We start from the raw sequence: 16,412 nt of genomic DNA, 5'->3' as shown, positions 1-16,412 counted from the left end.
AGGGGGGTGAGGCTGCGTTGGGGTGCCCGAGCTGATCCTTGAACCCCATGGGAGCCAGAGCCCACGCCGGCAGTGCCAAGCAGCCCCCTGTTCCTAGCGGTGGGGGCCGGGCGGGGGCAGGGCTGGGCAGCGGCTCTGAGTGCCGCGCAGCGATAATTTCATTAGCAGCTCCAGGAACAATTAACAACTGCTCTGACACCTTCAAGAGCTGAAGCGGGTGTGAAGCCAGCGCAGCTCTCCCAGGTGGCACCAGCTGTGCCGCGGCCTCCATCCACCCCAGCGCAGCACTGGCGGTACCAGGCAGAGCAGAGGCCATGGCCAGAACAGCCCCAGAGCAAGGCCAGAACCGTCTCCCACCATCACCCCCTTGCTGGGGACCTCTCATGCCAATATGGTTGTGCACCAGCTGTGTGCGCAGGCAGGGCAGCGCGCGCAGGGTGGCACCCATGGGTGCCGGCTCCCATCCTGCTGTGCTGCCCCAGGCAGTGCCCCGAGCCCCAGCACATCCTGCACGGGCACTGGTGGGGGCCAGCCCGCAGAGGAGACCCCTGGCCTTCCGTGGGTAGAGCCCCAGCGTGGCGATAACCACCCTCCTTCAGGCTGGTTTGTTATTACTGATGGCATTTGCATGGAAACAGGATGTTTTTACTCCTCACGGCTCCATCTGCTCCTGCTGAAGTCACTGTGCCGCACGTGAGCTCCCGGGGGGCTGCCATGGGAACCGGGGCGAGCTCCCCCGTAGCGCTGGGTCTTCCAGCCTGGGGTCCTGTGGCAGCCGGACCCCCTGGCCAGGCGCCGGGGCAGGGCAAGGAGGGCGTACCTGGTGCGGATGGCACCCATGTCCCCGGGGCACCCAGCACCCTGGGGCAGCGTGGCGGGGAGGGGGCTCGGGGCCCCCGGCGTGGCGCCAGCCCCATCTGCTCCTTGCGCCGCTCTCCCGGGACGGCTTCCAGCTCCAGCTCCTGGCACTGCGCCGGCGGTGGCAGCAACAACACTCCCACTGCCCAGGTGCCCACCACACCCTGCCTGCCCCACCACCCGCCTGGGGGTGCTGGGGGTGCCCGGTCCTGCCCCAACTTCGCCTGGTTCCCTCGCCATGTGCTCGTGACACAGAGTGCCACGCAGGTGCCGCGCCAAGGCCACACGGCATCACCCTGCGTGTCCCTCCTGCGCTGCAGGCTGGCACGGCCGGGCCGTCAGTTTGGAAGCGGCAGGGTGTGCTGACGAGTTAATAGACTCTAATTAATACAGATTGGGGAGATCACTTTCAATTCTGCTCCCTCTCCCTCTTGCCGAGGAGCTGAGGGGGTGGATGAGCCAGATCCTGCTTCACCCGAGCTCCAAGCCCCGCTGCCACCGGTGCTGTGCCAGCCTGGCCTGTGCCTATGGGGACACCTGGGAGCCCTGACCACCTGCTGGGGTGACATGAGGAGACACAGCCACAGCCGTGGGACTCGGGGGCTTCGAGGAGGAGAGCGTGGTGCCTGGTCTGGTGCCCCCAGCACGGCATGCTCAGCACCTGGGTGTCCCGCCACAGCCCCAGGGGGATGCTGGAACTGCTGGCCCCACCGGGCGCTGTAAATGGATTATTACTCAGAGTAATTAAGATGGAATTAAAAATTAATTCTCTTCTCTGGCGCACCGTGGTCATGGCTCAGCCACGTGCTGCAGCCGTTGTGCCAGGGCTTTCTCCTGAAAGAAATTGGATTGGGGTGGAGGTGGAGGGAGGGCATCACCTGGCGGGTGGCGGTACCCGGGCTCCGCCGGCTGTGGCTGCCACCTCCCTGGGGACGGCACCGCCCCGGCACTGCTCCCCCCTCACCACATGCCCTGGGCACCACATCCAGCTGGGCCAGCCAAGGCAAAGCAGCTCCCACCCATCACCGGGTCTGGCAAAGCCCCTGCCCGTGCCGTGCCTGACCTCCTGCCCAGGTCCAGCAGCCGCGGGCAAGGCCAGCCCCGAGATTTTCTAAACTCCCATCAAATATTTAAATAGGTATTTGAGCTCATGTATAATGGATCGCCTGCGCGCTGCCTCCCCATCCATTTGTGGTATTTAAGGAAGTTGAATATTAAACACCATTGTATTAGCAAAACCGCTGCCTGCCTAATTGAGTTACAAAGGGGGAAGGTGCTGACGAATAAACAATGCATAATGCCTCCCATGAGCAGGATGCGGCCAGGACCCTGGCGCCGGACAGGGACAGGGCTGTGCAGGGTGCTGGAGCCGGGAGGGTGCTCCAGCGGGGAGCGGGCACTGGCACTGCTGGTGTCGATGACAGAACCGAGGGTGCGAGGAACATGTGTGCTGTGCAAGGGACACATGTCAGAGTGTGGCATGGCATGGCATGGCATGGCATGGCACGGTATGGCACAGCACATACTGCACGGGGATGCTCGGCCACGGAGCCAGGAGCCCGAGAACAACCCCAGCTGCACGAGGAACAGAAAGATTATGAAAATGAAAAGTAAATAAATATGGATGTTCAGGACCTAATTCTGATAAGAGGATTTTCAAAATTAGCCATTTGCAAGAGTAGATTAACAGCACCCGGCGCCAGGGGCGGGAAGGGCTCCATTAAGACACGCAGCAAAGCCCGTCCCAGCACAGCCCGCTCCTTGCAGCCCCCAGTGCCCGCAGAGCCACTCCCCGCCTTTTAAGAAGACAGATTTGCTGCTGCTGTGGGGGAAAAGGGGGCAGCTGGAGGGGCCGGGGCACAGCACGGTGCCACCCTGCACACACGGGTCCTGCAGACGTGGTGCCACAGCGCCGGGACCTCACCGGAGAGTGGCAGTGGCCGGAGGCACTGGAGTGCTGGTGCCTGCGCCTGGACAGACAGGAAGGTGGGCATGGCAATGTTGTGCAGTCCGGGGTCCCCAAGGGTGTGCCTGGCACCCCCAGCCCGGGTGTGTGGTGGCTGCACCGATGGCAGCGTGGGGCTGGGATGGGGGGATTGGGGTGAATAGGTAGCGAAGCTGCTGGCTTGTGCATCCCATGGGTGCCTTGTGCCAGCCAGCACAGCAGGTGCTCCCAGACAGCTGGTGCCAATGCCCCCCTAGCAGTGCTGTGGGTGCTGGGGCGGGGGCAACCTCCGGATGCCCCCAGGGTGGCCAGGGGCAGGAGGCTGCAGGGGCTCGGAGAGGCTTTTCGCATCTTCCGGCTGGGATTTTCTATCCAGGCAGCCAAGCAGAAATCTCATTACAGCCCGGCACAAAGGCAGCGTCCCCATCCCTGTCCCCGCACCTGGCCGGGGGCTGGCGCAGGCTGGTGCAGGCACGACTGCGAGCAGCGGGAGGGTGTCCTGGACAAGGGCAGCCGACAGGGCTGAAAGGGGCCATGTGCTGCACCCCAACCCCCTCCTCAGTCCCGTGTACCCCTCAGCCCAGCCCAGGGCCTGCCAGCCCCCTCCCCAGCCTGACACAGATCCCCCCTCTGTGGTGCAGGTGGGCCAGGCATGGGTCCAAGGTGGGTGCCAGCTCCCACGGGGCCTCCAGACCACGTGTGGGGCAGGGGCTGTGAGCTCGCAGGCAGGGCAGGCAGGGCAGGGTGCAGGCAGCCCAGGCACCCCGGGTGCCCGGTGCTCCTTGCAGCAGCAGCAACAGCAGCAACAGCAGCAGACAATTAATTAGCAGGGCGGTGGCAGAGCAGCCGGCAGAGCTGTGCGGGATCGATGGGCACATCGACCGCCTGGGAAACACCAGCCCTCCCAGCCAGAGACGCGGTGCTGGGGCGGGTGGGCAGGGAGACAAGCAGGGAGTCTGGCAGGGAGCCTGGCAGCCCCCCGGCCCCACAGCTGGCTGCTGGCAGGGGGTTGGCTGTGGGCTGCAGCATCACCATCCCCTTGCAAGGTAACACAGGGGTGCACAGGGCCAGGAGGGAAAGGACAGGCACTGGTGGCACTGCCCTCCGTGTGCCCTGTGCCCCAGCAGCCACAGGGCTGGCGGCTGCTCCCCCTTGGCCAGGAGAGCAGCCGGTCCCTGTGCCACGCTGGGAGGACGTGGAGGTGCTAATGGAGCACCCCCCTTTCCCAGCTGTTGGGATGCATCTGTGTCGAGGGATGCAAAGGCTGGTCCTTCCAAGCGTAGGCTGAGGGAGCCGAGGGACGGGGCTGCGGGCAGGGGCTGCGCCGTGCCCGTGGTGGAGGCTCAGGGACAGCTTGGGCACGGTGCTTTGGGGGGGAGACAAGGCCCCGTGGGCATGTGCCAGCCAGCTGGGGGGCACCCAGGCCATGGCACGGGGCCAGCAGACCAAACCCCAAAGTGATGGTGGATGGGGGGCATAAGGCAGAGTGGCAGGGACAGCTCTGCCTGCGGCGGGGCACTGCCTGCAGCCTGCCACAGCACTGTGCTGCAGCCATGCCTGCAGGTCTGATGCCTGCAGGTCTGTGGCCACGCGGCTCCTGTCCCTGTCCCCATCCCACCCGCGCCCCCCCCCCCCCCCCCCCCCCGCCCCACCTCTGCCAAGCGGGAAGTGCCAGCCTGTCCCTGCAGGGGAAGGAGAGTGCTCAGCCGTGTTGCAGGAGCCTAGTTGCCACTGTCATGCAGATGAGAAGTGACAGCAAGGGACCCTTCTCAGGTACAGGCTCCCTGCAGCACAGGGCAGGAGATACTGTCGTCGTCGTCCCCCTCCCCCCTGCCTCTGCTGCTGGCACTGGGGACAGCCCTGCAGGCACTTAACCCCTTCCCCTCTGTGCAGACCCTCCATGCCAACCCCCCCGTGCAAACCCTGCTCTGCCACACCACACCCCCCCCCCCCCCGGTGCAAACCCAGCGCGGGTGGACAGCATCAGTACTGCCATGCCTGCCCCACACTGCAGGGACAGTGGGCAAGGAGCAGGATGGGGCAGGCACACGCTGAGGCCGGGAGCAAGACCCATGGGTGCAGCCCTTCTGCTGCGCCCTGCTGTGGCCTGCCATGCAGGAGCCTGAGCGTGGAGGGGTCCGTAGGCCCCTCGCCTCCCACTTCTCCCGCACCGGCTGCTGTCTCCGGGGAGGTTGTCATGGGAACGGTGCATGGTAGGTACCCCTCACCCTGGGTACCCCTCCTCACATGCCATGGTGTTCATGGACGAAGGGCGAGCTCAGCCTGTGCCCTCAGCAGGGCCCAGCAGGGTGGGCAAGGAGGGCACAGGGCACCTCGTGGGGGCCTGTCCCCCCGGGATGCTGGCGGTACACAGGGCTGGAGGTCCCCTGCATGCCGACGTACCCCCTGCCAGGGCCCAGAGCATCCCCATGGCCCCCGGGCAGGCAATGGGGCAGGGAGGTGGGCACAGGCACCACGAGAACAGTGTGGCACAACCCCAGCGCTGGCAGCCATGCTGCCTGCCCACTCCCACAGTGAGCCAGCGCTGCCAGTTCTTCCCTAGCCCACGTGCCATGGAGCCCGCAGCTCCTTCCCCAGTTACTTTAGGGGATTTTTAACCCTGCAGCACCCACTGGTCACAGCGGGATGGGTGCCTGCACCCAGCCTGGCACCAGGCGTGTGCTGGGGGCAGGAGGCAGGATCTGTCCTCGCTGCTGGAGCCGTCAGAGCTGGTGGCGCAGGGAGAGGCTGGGCTGGCAGCCTGCCGAGCCGAGGTGCGGACCAGCAGCGCCCGGCCCTGGCTGCATGCCAGCTGCCGGTAAGGTGACCCTGAGCAGGCGCCTGGCACCACCAACCTGTGCCACCCACCTGGAGAGGGGGACACAGGTCCCCATCCCTGTGCCAGCCCAGCGCCATGCTGCTGTCCCCATCCCCGCTGTGACCCACAGCAACCCTGGCCCCACATCCTCATCCTGCTGTGCCCTATGGGTCCCTTACCCTGCACCCCCCATCCCCACTGGACCCCACAGCACCCTGACCCTCCTGCCCCACTGCACCCCATGGCTCCCCGGGCCCCCCCATCCCTGTCCTCACCAGCCCCCCTGGCTCCAGTGCCCCCTGCCCCCACCTGCAGCCCTGCCGCATGTCTGCTGCCATCTGCCTCTCCCTTTTGATTAGTATTAATTTTTAATTATGATTATTGACAGGACTGCCAGCTCGGCTGCCAGCTGGGACAGCTGCCCAGTGTGAGACAGGCCGGGGGCAGCGTTGGCACTGCTGCGCTCACTGGATGGCTCCCAGCCACCACTGTGCCCACCCGGGGGGGTCCCCGAGTACCCCCCACCTCTCAGCACCCTCTTCCCCCTCAGGCAGGGACCCCGGGGTGCAGGAACCAAGGATGGAGACCATCATGTACCCACAGGGTGGGCTCCAGGTGGGCACCGCCAGCCCCCCACCCCTGGCCCGGCTGGGCTGCAGTGCTGCTGGGATCCCATAAAGCCACGGAGATAAATGGCCCCTATTACTTTTCCAATCAAATGAAATCCCACCGCGGCTGCATGCGAATGGCAATGAACCACGGCAGCGCGCAGCAGCTTCTGCCACCGACCCCGCCACCCCCCCCAGGTAACCTTGGCCTCCCCGCGTGGCAGGGCGCAGGGCACCCCATGAGCACAGCCCCCTTGCTGCGCCCATTGTGGGGGTGAGGAGACAGGGACAGCGTGCCAGCGTGGCACAGGGGGACTCAGCCCCAGAGCCAGGTGGGGGGCTATGAGGGGGGCCATGCCAGGCAGAGGAGCAGGTTGAAGGGGCAGAGGGACAGGCAACCCCTTGCCCTCACCCACTTCGTGCTGCTACTGCTGGGGGGGGAGGGGGGGGGCCACAAACAGGGGCCATTAACAGTGCATTGGATGGGGTCTCAGCACCCCACACACCCCTCATGTTTTCACCCCCCCCTCCAGCTTCAGGCCTGCCAGCCCCACAACCCGTGCCCCACGCGTGGCTCCTGCCTGCCTCTCACGCGGGGGGGGCTGGGGCAGCTCTGCAGCAGGGCAGGCAGGGGGTACCCTCCTGCAGGTAGGGCAGAACGGAGGGTACCCCACCGCAGGCAGGGCTGTGCCAGGTACCCCACTGCAGGCAGGGCAGGCTGCCAGCCCGGCCGTACCGGAGCTGGCCAAGGCCGGGCGAGCGGCACCATCGCGTGGCGACGAGCCGGCAGTGCAGGCAGCAGCCGGGCTGCCCGCCCGGCGGGACACGCTGCCCGTGCGGACCGAGCCCGGGCAGGGCAGGCTGCAGCCCCTAGCCCCAGCCCCAGCCGGTAGACCCTATGCCCGGGTCCCCTCTTCAGGGCCTCCCCGGCTGTCCCGCCTGCAGGCACCCCAGGCTTGGGGGTACCAGCCACCCCTATACTGCCGTTCCCCCCCCCCCCTGCCTGGCTCTGCTGTGGGGCCAGTGTGACCCGCAGCACCCCTGCCCCAGTTGCCCTACAGGGGAGGGCAGCAGGGTCCTGTCCCCCTTGTACCTGCACAGAGAAGCAGCCCAGGGCCAGCACATGATGCAAGGACACAGGGACATGGCGTGCCAGGGACAAACACCTTCCCTCTCTGGCAGCATCTCTCACCCCCAGTGCGCCTGGCATAGGGGGCAATGGGGGTAGTGAAGGGCAGGCAGGCTGCAGGCAGAGCCCTGGCACAGCTGCCCCAGGGGAGCTGCAGGGCTGTTGGCCCTGGAGAAGGGCAGCTGAGTCCCAGGGGCACAGCTCTGTGCAGCCATGGCAGCATCCCAGAGCAGGCAGGGCTCAGCATGCTCCAGCAAACCCCACAAGGGTTGCATTGCAGGCAGCCAAGGGCCCAGGGTGCCACGGCCGCACCACCTGCCTGCAGAGCTGTGGCCGGACATGCCTCAACCAACTGCAATAGCGGAGACATAGTCAAGACTCTGTCCTTCTGCAGGACCAGCTCTCTGCAAACCCCAGGTGTAGGCAGCAGCCCCAGCTGCGGGCAGGGCAGCACTGAGCCAGCACAGGCACCACACAGCAGTGGGGGGACAAATGGACCCGGCTCTGCACTCACAGGGAGGCATGTATGGGCTGGATGTGCTGCCCTCAACAGGGTGCAACGCTAGGCTGAGCTGGAGCTGCCCAGGTGCTCCTGGAGAAGAGGGATGGAGGAGGAGCTCTCTTGGAGGAGAGCTGCAGCGAGGCCAGCAGTGCAGGCAGCACGGTCAGGAGGTGAGCAGGCAGCTCCACCTCAAGAACCTTAATAGGCAGGGGAAAGAACAGACCCAACAATCAAAAACACAAATACAGGACTAAAGTACAGAGTGTGGGCTGGGTGGTGCTGGAGCAGGGCGGGGAAGAGTAAGGGGGGGTCCCTCTGCAGCCAGAGCCAGGAGGGACAGCAGAGGACATGGGCCATGGAAAGGAGGAGCCAGCAAACTCCTAGGGCTCAATGGACTGGGGCTGTGAACCTGCAGGTCTGGCACCAATAAACCCTTAGGAAGCAAATAAGCTTCATACCACCTGTGCTGCAGGTGCCTGTGGGAGGGGATGTGAGCAAACACAGCCTGAGGTGGGCAGTGTGGGGACGATGCTGTGCTGCAGCCCCAGCACTGACCCTGCAGAGACGCTGGGCAACCCTCAGCTGGGAGCTGGTCTTCCCGAGAAGGCAGACCTGTGTCCCGCTGATGTGCAGGGGCTTGGGAGAGATGGGGACCAGCTCCTCAGGCTGAGACAACCCAGAGGAGCTGGGCTCTGGTACCCTCTCCCACACCTAGGCTCGCAGGGCAGTGAGCTGTGCCTGTGCCTTGGCCAGGGGAGGACAGAGCCCAGCATCCTCCTGGGGACTATCCAGGGTCCCCCCAGAGCAGGACACCCCCACAGCCCCAGAGAGAGGGCACTGGTCCCAGGCACTGGGGGAGGCAGGGGGATACACACAGTGCCCCAAGCCCACAGTGATGGCAATGCCAACTCTGTGCTCCTGGCCCCGCTCACCCAGCAGGCAGGTGCAGGATATGGCAACACATCATTCCCCTCCCAGGAGACCCTCCCAAGTAAGGCCCACCCCAGGGTGCCAGAGCCCTGGCCTAGCCCTGGACACACAGATCATGCTCAGCTGCAGCCATTCATTGTGGGACAGGACAGAGGGACCCCGTGGGCAGCGCCCCGCTCCCCCCGCAGTCACACCACAAATTTGGTCTTGGTGAGGGAACCACTCTTGGTGGCCGTGTCCGCGTGAGCCTGGTACCCAATGGCCACCTTCTGCGACAGGCCCAGGTGCTCCTTGTAGACACGCCTGGAAGAGGGAAGGGGCTATGTGAATGGGGCAGCATCACTTCTCCCACTGGCTCCCTGCCCAGGGACCCCATTACCCCCAAACATGGCCCCACACAGCCCCCTCACAAAGCTGCATTACCCAATGTGGGTGACCCCTTCCCGGTTCTCCGCTTCCCGGGTCCAGATGGCGATCTTGTCCCCCTTGGCGCGGATGTTGATGACAGCCCCGCACACCTCATTGCTGTACTCATCAAACATCTCCCCAATGAGGCACAGCAGCTGCCGGGAGAAGGGGAGACTGGGACAGTCCCCACTGGGGCTCAGCGCTGCGGCAGGGGGAAACACCGCTGCCAGAACACTGCAGGCCAGCCCGAGCGGGGCCGCACTCACCGTCTCCAGCCAGAAACGGTCCAGCTCAGTGTGCCGCTGCTGCTTGGCCAGGGTGATGAGCCAGCGCCCGCCACGCTTGTTCTGGCTGTCCTCCCACATGGGCTCGATGCCGTCCTAGGGACAGGCAAAGGGATGGTCAGGGGCACCAAGCACCCAGCCAGAGCCAGCTCGCAGAGCTGTGAGCAGCCAGCCAGGCTTCCCCTCCCACCCTATGGCCAGGGCACCCTGCCAGCCCCACTGGCACCCAGTGTGCCCCCATAATGCTGGGTGCTGCAGGAGGCTCTGAGGAGGGACTGCAGCTGAGGGGGTGTCGCACCTTGAAGAGGGAGTAGTCGCAGCCAGATGTGAGCTTGCTGGCGAGCTGGATGTGGCTGTACAGCCTGTGCCGGGCGGAGACAAGACACAGAAGCAGGTGAGAAGTGGTGCCTCAGGGACCCCCAGCACCCTTCTCTGGCCCAGATCCCCTCACCGGGGCCTCTCCGGAGGGGGCACATTGCCCACCCATGGGACACTCACGCCCAGAAGTCCTCCACAGTGCTGAACTTGGTGACAAGGCGCAGGTTTGCCTGCCACATCTTGCTCTTGTCATTCTTGAAGAACCACAGTGCCCACCTGGGGAGGGAGGGGAGATGGGGGAGTCAGCCATGCTAGACCCCCCCCTCCAGCCCTGGCACCCCCCTCCCAGCGCTGGGAGAGGCTGCCCATGGCCAGGCCCCCCATACCTGTTCTGCAGGGGGTGCTTGCCCAGGCTCTCTGCCAGGAGCAACTCTTGCTGCTGAGCCCTCCGCCGCCGCCGATCCTCTTGCCTCCGCTGGGGAAGGAGGGACAGCCCCGAGGAGCCCCGTGGCCACCCCAGCAGGGAGCCTGCAGCCCCCCCCAGCCACCCCCACACCACAACATGGATCCCACAGCCAGGAGCCCCGAGGGGACGGCAGGGCTGCCTTAGGCTCTGCTGCTAGGCCCAGCCCACAGGGAGAACACTCACCTGCTCCCCTGTAGCCATCCTGCCCAGCTCAGGCTCCCCCCCAGCCACCCCTGGCTCTTAAGTGCCCACAGGCGGGCGGGATGAGGCAGCCGTCCCACCTGCAGCTGGTGGGGCGGGAGAGCGGTGTGCTGGGGAGGGGATGCCAGGCCTGCCCCTCCTGGGGAGCAGGGAGATGGGGTGATCCCCCCCTAGGGCAGGGAGCTGGGGGATTGAGGGCAGGGGGTCAGGGTGGGATGGGATCAGGATGGGGGGTTAGGATGGGGTAAGGTGGGGACAGCGTGGGGTGGGATCAAGGTGGTGTGGTATGGGGCAGGGCAGGATGGCACACAGATAGGGCGGGATAGCATCAGGATGGGGGGTGGGGTTGGGATGTGATGGGATGCAATGGGGAGGATGGGATCAGGGTAGGATGGGATGGGAACAACATGGGATAGGAATGGAATGGGATGGGGAGACTGTGGGATGTGACGGGGAGGGCATGGGATCAGAATTGGATGGGGTAGGGACAGGGTGGGATGGGAATGGGGTGGGATGAGGTGGGAAGAGGACATGATGAGGAGGGGATGGGGGACGGGAATGGCACAGGGACAGGATAGAACATGGAGGGGGTGGGATGGGGACAGGATGGGATGGGGACAGCCTGTAGAGAGGAAGGGATGGGATCAGGACGAGATGGGATCAGGATCGGGAGGACATGGGACAGGGAGAGGGTGGGATGGGGACGGGACGTGATGGGGACCAGGGCAAGGATAGTGTGGGGACAGCATGGGATGGGATCAGGACGGGTGGGGATGGGGAGAAGATGCGACATGATGGGACCGTCCCGGGGGTGCCGAGCCGTGCGGGGAAGGAGTCCGCGGGCTGGGGCGTCCAAGGGCCGGGGGTGCCGCTCCCGTGCGGTGCGGGGCGGGGGCGGCCGGGCACGGCCCCGCACGGCCGGGCACGGCTCAGCCCGGCGCGGCGCGGTCCCCCCCGCGCATCACGGCGCATCGCGGCGCAGCGCATCGCGGCGCGGCCCCGGCACAGCCGCACTGAGCCCGCCCCGCCGCAGACCGGCCCGGCCCGGCCCGGCCCGCCCGTCCCCGCCGCCAGCGAGTCAGGTCGGGCGGGCGGCGGGGCCGGGGCCGGGGGCGGGCGGGCGGCGGGGCCGGGGGCGCGGGGATGCGCGGGGATGCGCGGGACGGGCGGGAGCGGGGCCGGGCCGGGGCGGGGTGAAGCCGTGCGGCCTCTCCCCGCAGAGCCGCCATGGAGGTGTTCATGAAGGGCTTGTCCAAGGCCAAGGAGGGGGTGGTCGCCGCCGCCGAGAAGACCAAGCAGGGGGTGGCCGAGGCCGCCGAGAAGACCAAGGAGGGGGTCCTCTATGTCGGTAAGGGCCGGCCCGGCCTGCCTGCCCCCTGCCTCCCCCCCCGGCTAATCCCTGTCCGTCCCCTGCACGCCCCTGCCGGCTCGCTTCTGCCTGCCCTTGCCTGCTCCTGCGTTTGCCCTTGCGTCCTCCTGCCCATCCCCCTGCCGTCCCCACCTGTCCCCGGCCCCGCTCCCACCCCCGCCTGCCCCTTCCCCGCTACGGCCACCCTGCCGGCGGGGTGCCCCGGGGCAGAGGGCCGGTGCCCGCAGTGCCCTGCCCACCCCCTGCCCGCAGGGCAGGTGCAGGCAGGAGGATGGGGCCCCGCGGGCAGCGGCAGGGTCGGGGCTGGTCCCCGGGCTGAGGAGATGGGACCACCGGGGACTGGACCCCCTGCAGCTCCCGGTGGTCTGAGCCCGAGGGCCCTGCGGCTCCTCGCTGAGGATGCTCTGGGGCAGGAGCGCAGAGGGACCGTGATGGAAGTGGTGACCCCTGTGCTGGGATGTGCCCGGCTCAGAGCACAGGGGCTGGGGACACGTTTGTCCCCCTCGGAGAGGCCGTGCCCTGGAGCGCATCCCACACCATGGCTCTGCCGGCATCTCCCCTGCACCCAGCCGGCGGCTGGGGGGGTCCCTCTGTGCTGCCCCTCGGGGCCGGGGTCCATTCGGGGCCAAGTCCTAGAAGACATCGCTGGCAGGGAGGAGGCAGCTGCCGGGCAGGCTGTGTGCCCGGCTGTGGTATTGGGCTGCTCGGGGAGGGAGCTGAGGCCGCCCCTGCCTGCAGCGGGAGGGAGGGCGCAGGGCTGGGGCTCCGTCCCGCTCCGGAGGGCACTAGCTCTGCGGGAGGGCTGAGGCCCCAGGGCTGTTCCCCTGGGTGGTGGTGGGTGCCTGCCCTGGACCCCCACCCTGCCCAGGGGTGTGTGCCCTGGCCGGGGGTCCAGCAGCTCAAGGAGCACCCTGAGGACCCATCCTGCAGGAGCTGCCCAGCCCCTGCCTTCCCCGCCCCCCCTCCCAGTCACAGACACCCTGCTCCCATCCTGTGGTGTGTCCTGGCATCTGCGGGCGGTGTCGCTCTGCCTGAAGAGAACCTGGCAGGGTCAGCATGGCCACCAGCAGCACCCTGCCCAGGGCCGCTCCAGCTGTGGGGCTTCCCATGCCGTGTTGGCCCCAGCTCTGGGTATGGATCCTGGCTCCTGTGGGAGGCTTTGCTCAGTGGCACGGCTGGTGTTCACCCTGCCTGGCTGTGGCCCGGCACGGCGCTGGGCCCCGGGGTCTCTGCCCTGCCTGGCACACAGCGGTGGCCCTGTGCTGTCCCAGCCCAGGCTCCTGCAGGGACTGGAGGAGCCTTGCAGTGAGCCAGGTAGGTGCTCGGCCCCCCGGCTGCCCCGATGTGGCCAGGCTGGGGTGCGGGCATGATGCTGCCCTGGCTCACAGAGCCCTGCCAGGGTCCCGGGCATGGCATGTGGCAGAGCCCAGCCGCCGGCCCCTCTAACCCTGTCTCTGTCTCTTTCTACCCACAGGGAGTAAAACCCAAGGCGTGGTGCAAGGTGTCACCTCAGGTATGGGCCCCTCTGGCTCCCCGCCGCGGTACCCCTCTGGCCGTGAGAGTGCAGCCACGCTAACGAGATCAGAGGCTAATTGAGGGGCTGATGTCACCCAGCTAAAGCCTCTTATATAACAGGGCCCGCAACGAACGATTTGCGGCGGCTGCTCACACTCCATGCCCAGCTGCAGAGCAGCGTCCCGGCCCCCTCCCCTCCCCAGCGCCCGGACAGGGAGGTGGGGAGGGCCTGATTCTGCCCAGAGACTCCTCACCAGCCCCCCCTGGGTGGTTCAGGGCACAGTGCCATGGCTGGGCACCCCTCCCTGGCACGGGGGGGGCACTGATGGGCACCCCCGGCTCTTGCAGTGGCTGAGAAAGCAAAGGAGCAGGCGTCCCAGCTGGGCGAAGCGGCGTTCTCGGGTGCTGGCAACATTGCGGCGGCCACCGGGCTGGTGAAGAAGGAGGAGTTCCCTGCGGACTTGAAGGTGAGACCCCCTGGCCACTGCCATGCCCGCAGGGAAGCTGGCATGTCCCCAGGCTTGCTGGGGAGCTCCTCGGCTGCTCCCCAGCCCCGCGGGAAGGACCCCAAGGGTCCCCAGCTACTCTGCCTGTGCCCAGGGCAGGCAGGCGTCGCTGCCCCGAGTGTGCCGGCTGCGTGCGTGGCTGCTGCAGACGTGTGCGTGTGCGGGCTCCTGCATGGCGGCCGGCGGTGAGGGGCCGGTGGCGCATCGCTCCAGTGGCTGTGAGGTGACCTGACAGCTGCGGCAGTGGAGGGGCAGGGAGGGGCAGCGGGTTCGCATCTCGCCTCCCCCATGAGCCGTTGGCTTCCAGCTTAGCCCAAAATAGCATCAGCTGAAGAAATGAGGCCACCGCCGCCACCGCTGCTGCACGGGGGGATCGGCCGCCCTCCTTTCTCTCCTGCCAGCTGCTCTGCCAGCCCCGGGGAGGGGTTACCCAGCCCTACCCTCCCCTGCCAGGGATGCAGGATGCTCCTGCGGCCCCGCCAGTGCCTGGAGCCCGCCAGGGCCCACACGGTGCCAGCACCCATCACCTGCCTGGGGCCGGGGCTGGGAACGGTGCAGGGATGCGCACACCCAGGCCCTGCTCCCACGGACTCCTGCCTGTCACCTCCCAGCTAGGTGGACTGGTGCGTGCTCGGGGTGTCCTTGCCAGCCCCCCTCCGCTGGGCCCCCCATGTGGAGCCCCCAGCATCCTGGGTGCGTTGCTGGTCTCTGCCAGGTCCCCCCGGTCTGGCAGGGGCAGGGAGGGTGGGTGCTGCGTGGCGGGCTGTGTGCATGGGACTGACCCCTCGGTTCATCCCCAGCCGGAGGAGGTGGCCCAGGAGGCTGTTGAGGAGCCGCTGGTCGAGCCGCTGCTGGAGCCAGAGGGGGAGAGCTACGAGGAGCCCCCGCAGGTGAGGGGACAGGGTGGTGGGGTGGCACAGGGCACCGCAGAGGGCACGGGGTGCCAGCGCTCAGCGTGCTGGTGGCCATCGCTGTGCGGAGCAAAGCCCAGAGCCTGCCTGCTCCCAGGTGCCCCACGCACGCAGCCCTGCAGCCTCGCGGGCAGGCTGGCATGGGGCTGAGGGGGACAGGGGCTCCGTGCCCCACCTGAGCTCTCTCACCGACTCTTTCTTTCCTCACCCCACAGGAGGAATACCAGGAATACGAGCCAGAGGCATAATGGACCCCCGTCCTCGCCTCTTCCACCAGCAGCACAATGAACCGCCGGTAGCCCCCTGCTCCTCCCCAGTCGGCCCCGGCCGGTGCCCACGTGCCAGGGAGGAGCAGGGGTGTCCCTGCCCCGTTCGCTCACGAGTTCTTCCTCCAGTTCCGTTCCAAGGGACTGTGTCCATGTCTCCGTACCATGTCTAGCAGTGAGAAAAACCCGCCGTGTCCAAGCCCCCAAGCCCTGGCGTGTGCCCGAGCCGTGGGCATCGCCCGCAGGGGCTGGTGTGCGTGCGTGTGTGTGTGCGTCCGTGAAGCCCGGGTTTATCGCTCTGTATCCCTCCCAGCGCCATAAACCCCGGCTGCGTCCTGGTGTGTCTGTGTCTGTACAAAGCATGTTTACCTGCTCGCGGGCTGCTGTACATTTAGCTTGCACGCGTGTCCTTGTGGTTCTGCTCTGGTCATTGTGGAACTATTTTTTTTATATATATCTCTCTATCTATGGGTGGACGGGTCTTTTGCCTTTGTGAACCCTTGGCACCCAAGCCACTCCCCAGCCTGCTGGGTGGTGACGGTGCCCGCGCCCCCCTCGAGGTCCCATAGTGCCGACGCTGTGTTGTGACGTGGCATGGATATCCCCCCACCCCCATCGCTGGATGTGCAATACGAGGGCAGCTGCCAGTGACACAGCTGCCCCCGTGTCCGTGAATAAAGCCAACTCTTGTCTGTAGCTTCCTGGTCCTGGTTGTGGGTTCCCTGGGGAGAGGGGTGGCCTTGTGCTTTGGTGGCAGGGGTAGTTTTGGGAAGAGGAATGAGGGGCTGGGGCAGACTGGCTGACCCCTTCCAGCTTGGGGAGTGGGCAGGACCGGGTCCTCGTGAGGACAAGATGCCTTCCTGTCTGCTCGCTGCTGCGTCAGCAGCAGCTCACCGTGCCCTGGGCCTCCAGCCACACTCTGGCTGAGGCCTGGGGGCGCAGGCAGTGTCCCCGTGCCACCTGCCTGTGTGCTGGCTGCAGTGCTTTGCATCTACAGGTGAATGCAGGCGGCCTTTTGGGGCTGAGGACCCCAAGCCAGGATGAGGCTAGACACAGTCCTGGGCTCAAGCACTGGTTCCCTCCCAGGAGCACCGGTTCCCTCCCAGGCTGTGCTAGCAGAGGGGGTTCAGGTGCTGGGCGCAGGCTTCCCCCCGTCCTCCCTGCAGCAGGATGTGCTGCTGTTCGTAAGGTACCTCCTAGGGACGCACCCTGATCTTGTGCTAGAAGCGCAGAGCAAAGGGGAGCCTCTCCTCTGCTGTCCCCACCTTCCTACATGACCGTGGTCCCCTCAGGGGGCCGGGGACATGGCTGGCACCCGCAGCTTGCTCAGCTGCAGTGTGACCACCTCAAGGGCAGGTGACTGCCACACACCACTAAC

At 66.7% G+C, this 16,412-nt stretch overlaps 2 protein-coding genes across 3 annotated transcripts; one reads left to right on the top strand and one right to left on the bottom strand.

Annotated features, from left to right (window-relative positions):
* Positions 1 to 8,978: 8,978 nt before the first annotated feature.
* EIF4E1B (eukaryotic translation initiation factor 4E family member 1B) lies at positions 8,979 to 10,518 on the bottom strand. 2 transcript variants are annotated; one of them, XM_076349908.1, is made up of 7 exons: positions 10,450 to 10,518; positions 10,187 to 10,275; positions 9,981 to 10,076; positions 9,781 to 9,844; positions 9,465 to 9,578; positions 9,214 to 9,353; positions 8,979 to 9,093 (listed from the first exon to the last, which is right to left on the bottom strand). In XM_076349908.1, the coding sequence occupies exons 1-7, from the start codon at positions 10,465 to 10,467 to the stop codon at positions 8,979 to 8,981; spliced, it is 636 nt and encodes a 211-aa protein (XP_076206023.1). In that variant the 5' UTR covers positions 10,468 to 10,518. The 2 variants fall into 2 exon arrangements, with proteins under 2 accessions (XP_076206023.1, XP_076206022.1); XM_076349907.1 differs by having other exon boundaries at positions 9,214 to 9,578.
* A 971-nt stretch (positions 10,519 to 11,489) lies between these two features.
* Positions 11,490 to 15,730, top strand: SNCB (synuclein beta). The gene is made up of 6 exons (XM_076349789.1): positions 11,490 to 11,549; positions 11,688 to 11,815; positions 13,311 to 13,349; positions 13,700 to 13,818; positions 14,658 to 14,747; positions 14,984 to 15,730. Exons 2-6 carry the CDS (start codon positions 11,695 to 11,697, stop codon positions 15,014 to 15,016), a joined length of 402 nt encoding a protein of 133 aa, XP_076205904.1. The 5' UTR covers positions 11,490 to 11,549; positions 11,688 to 11,694; the 3' UTR covers positions 15,017 to 15,730.
* Positions 15,731 to 16,412: the final 682 nt, after the last annotated feature.

This window comes from Aptenodytes patagonicus, chromosome 12 (assembly GCF_965638725.1).
Source record: "Aptenodytes patagonicus chromosome 12, bAptPat1.pri.cur, whole genome shotgun sequence".
NCBI classification, from domain to species: domain Eukaryota; kingdom Metazoa; phylum Chordata; class Aves; order Sphenisciformes; family Spheniscidae; genus Aptenodytes; species Aptenodytes patagonicus.
The sequence above is the reverse complement of the archived record's forward strand: the minus strand, read 5'-3'. Positions and strand labels throughout refer to the sequence as shown.

What these genes read in the sequence shown, in the direction of transcription:
- EIF4E1B (XM_076349907.1), bottom strand. An exon ending in AAGCACCCCCTGCAGAACAG is followed by an intron (nt 10,077 to 10,186) that starts GTATGGGGGGCC and finishes CTCCCTCCCCAG; the next exon opens with GTGGGCACTGTGGTTCTTCA. An exon ending in ACTGTGGAGGACTTCTGGGC is followed by an intron (nt 9,845 to 9,980) that starts GTGAGTGTCCCA and finishes CGCCCGGCACAG; the next exon opens with GCTGTACAGCCACATCCAGC.
- SNCB (XM_076349789.1), top strand. Translation starts at nt 11,695, where the DNA reads ATGGAGGTGTTCATGAAGGGCTTGTCCAAGGCCAAGGAGGGGGTGGTC. An exon ending in GGAGGGGGTCCTCTATGTCG is followed by an intron (nt 11,816 to 13,310) that starts GTAAGGGCCGGC and finishes TTCTACCCACAG; the next exon opens with GGAGTAAAACCCAAGGCGTG. An exon ending in GCTACGAGGAGCCCCCGCAG is followed by an intron (nt 14,748 to 14,983) that starts GTGAGGGGACAG and finishes CTCACCCCACAG; the next exon opens with GAGGAATACCAGGAATACGA.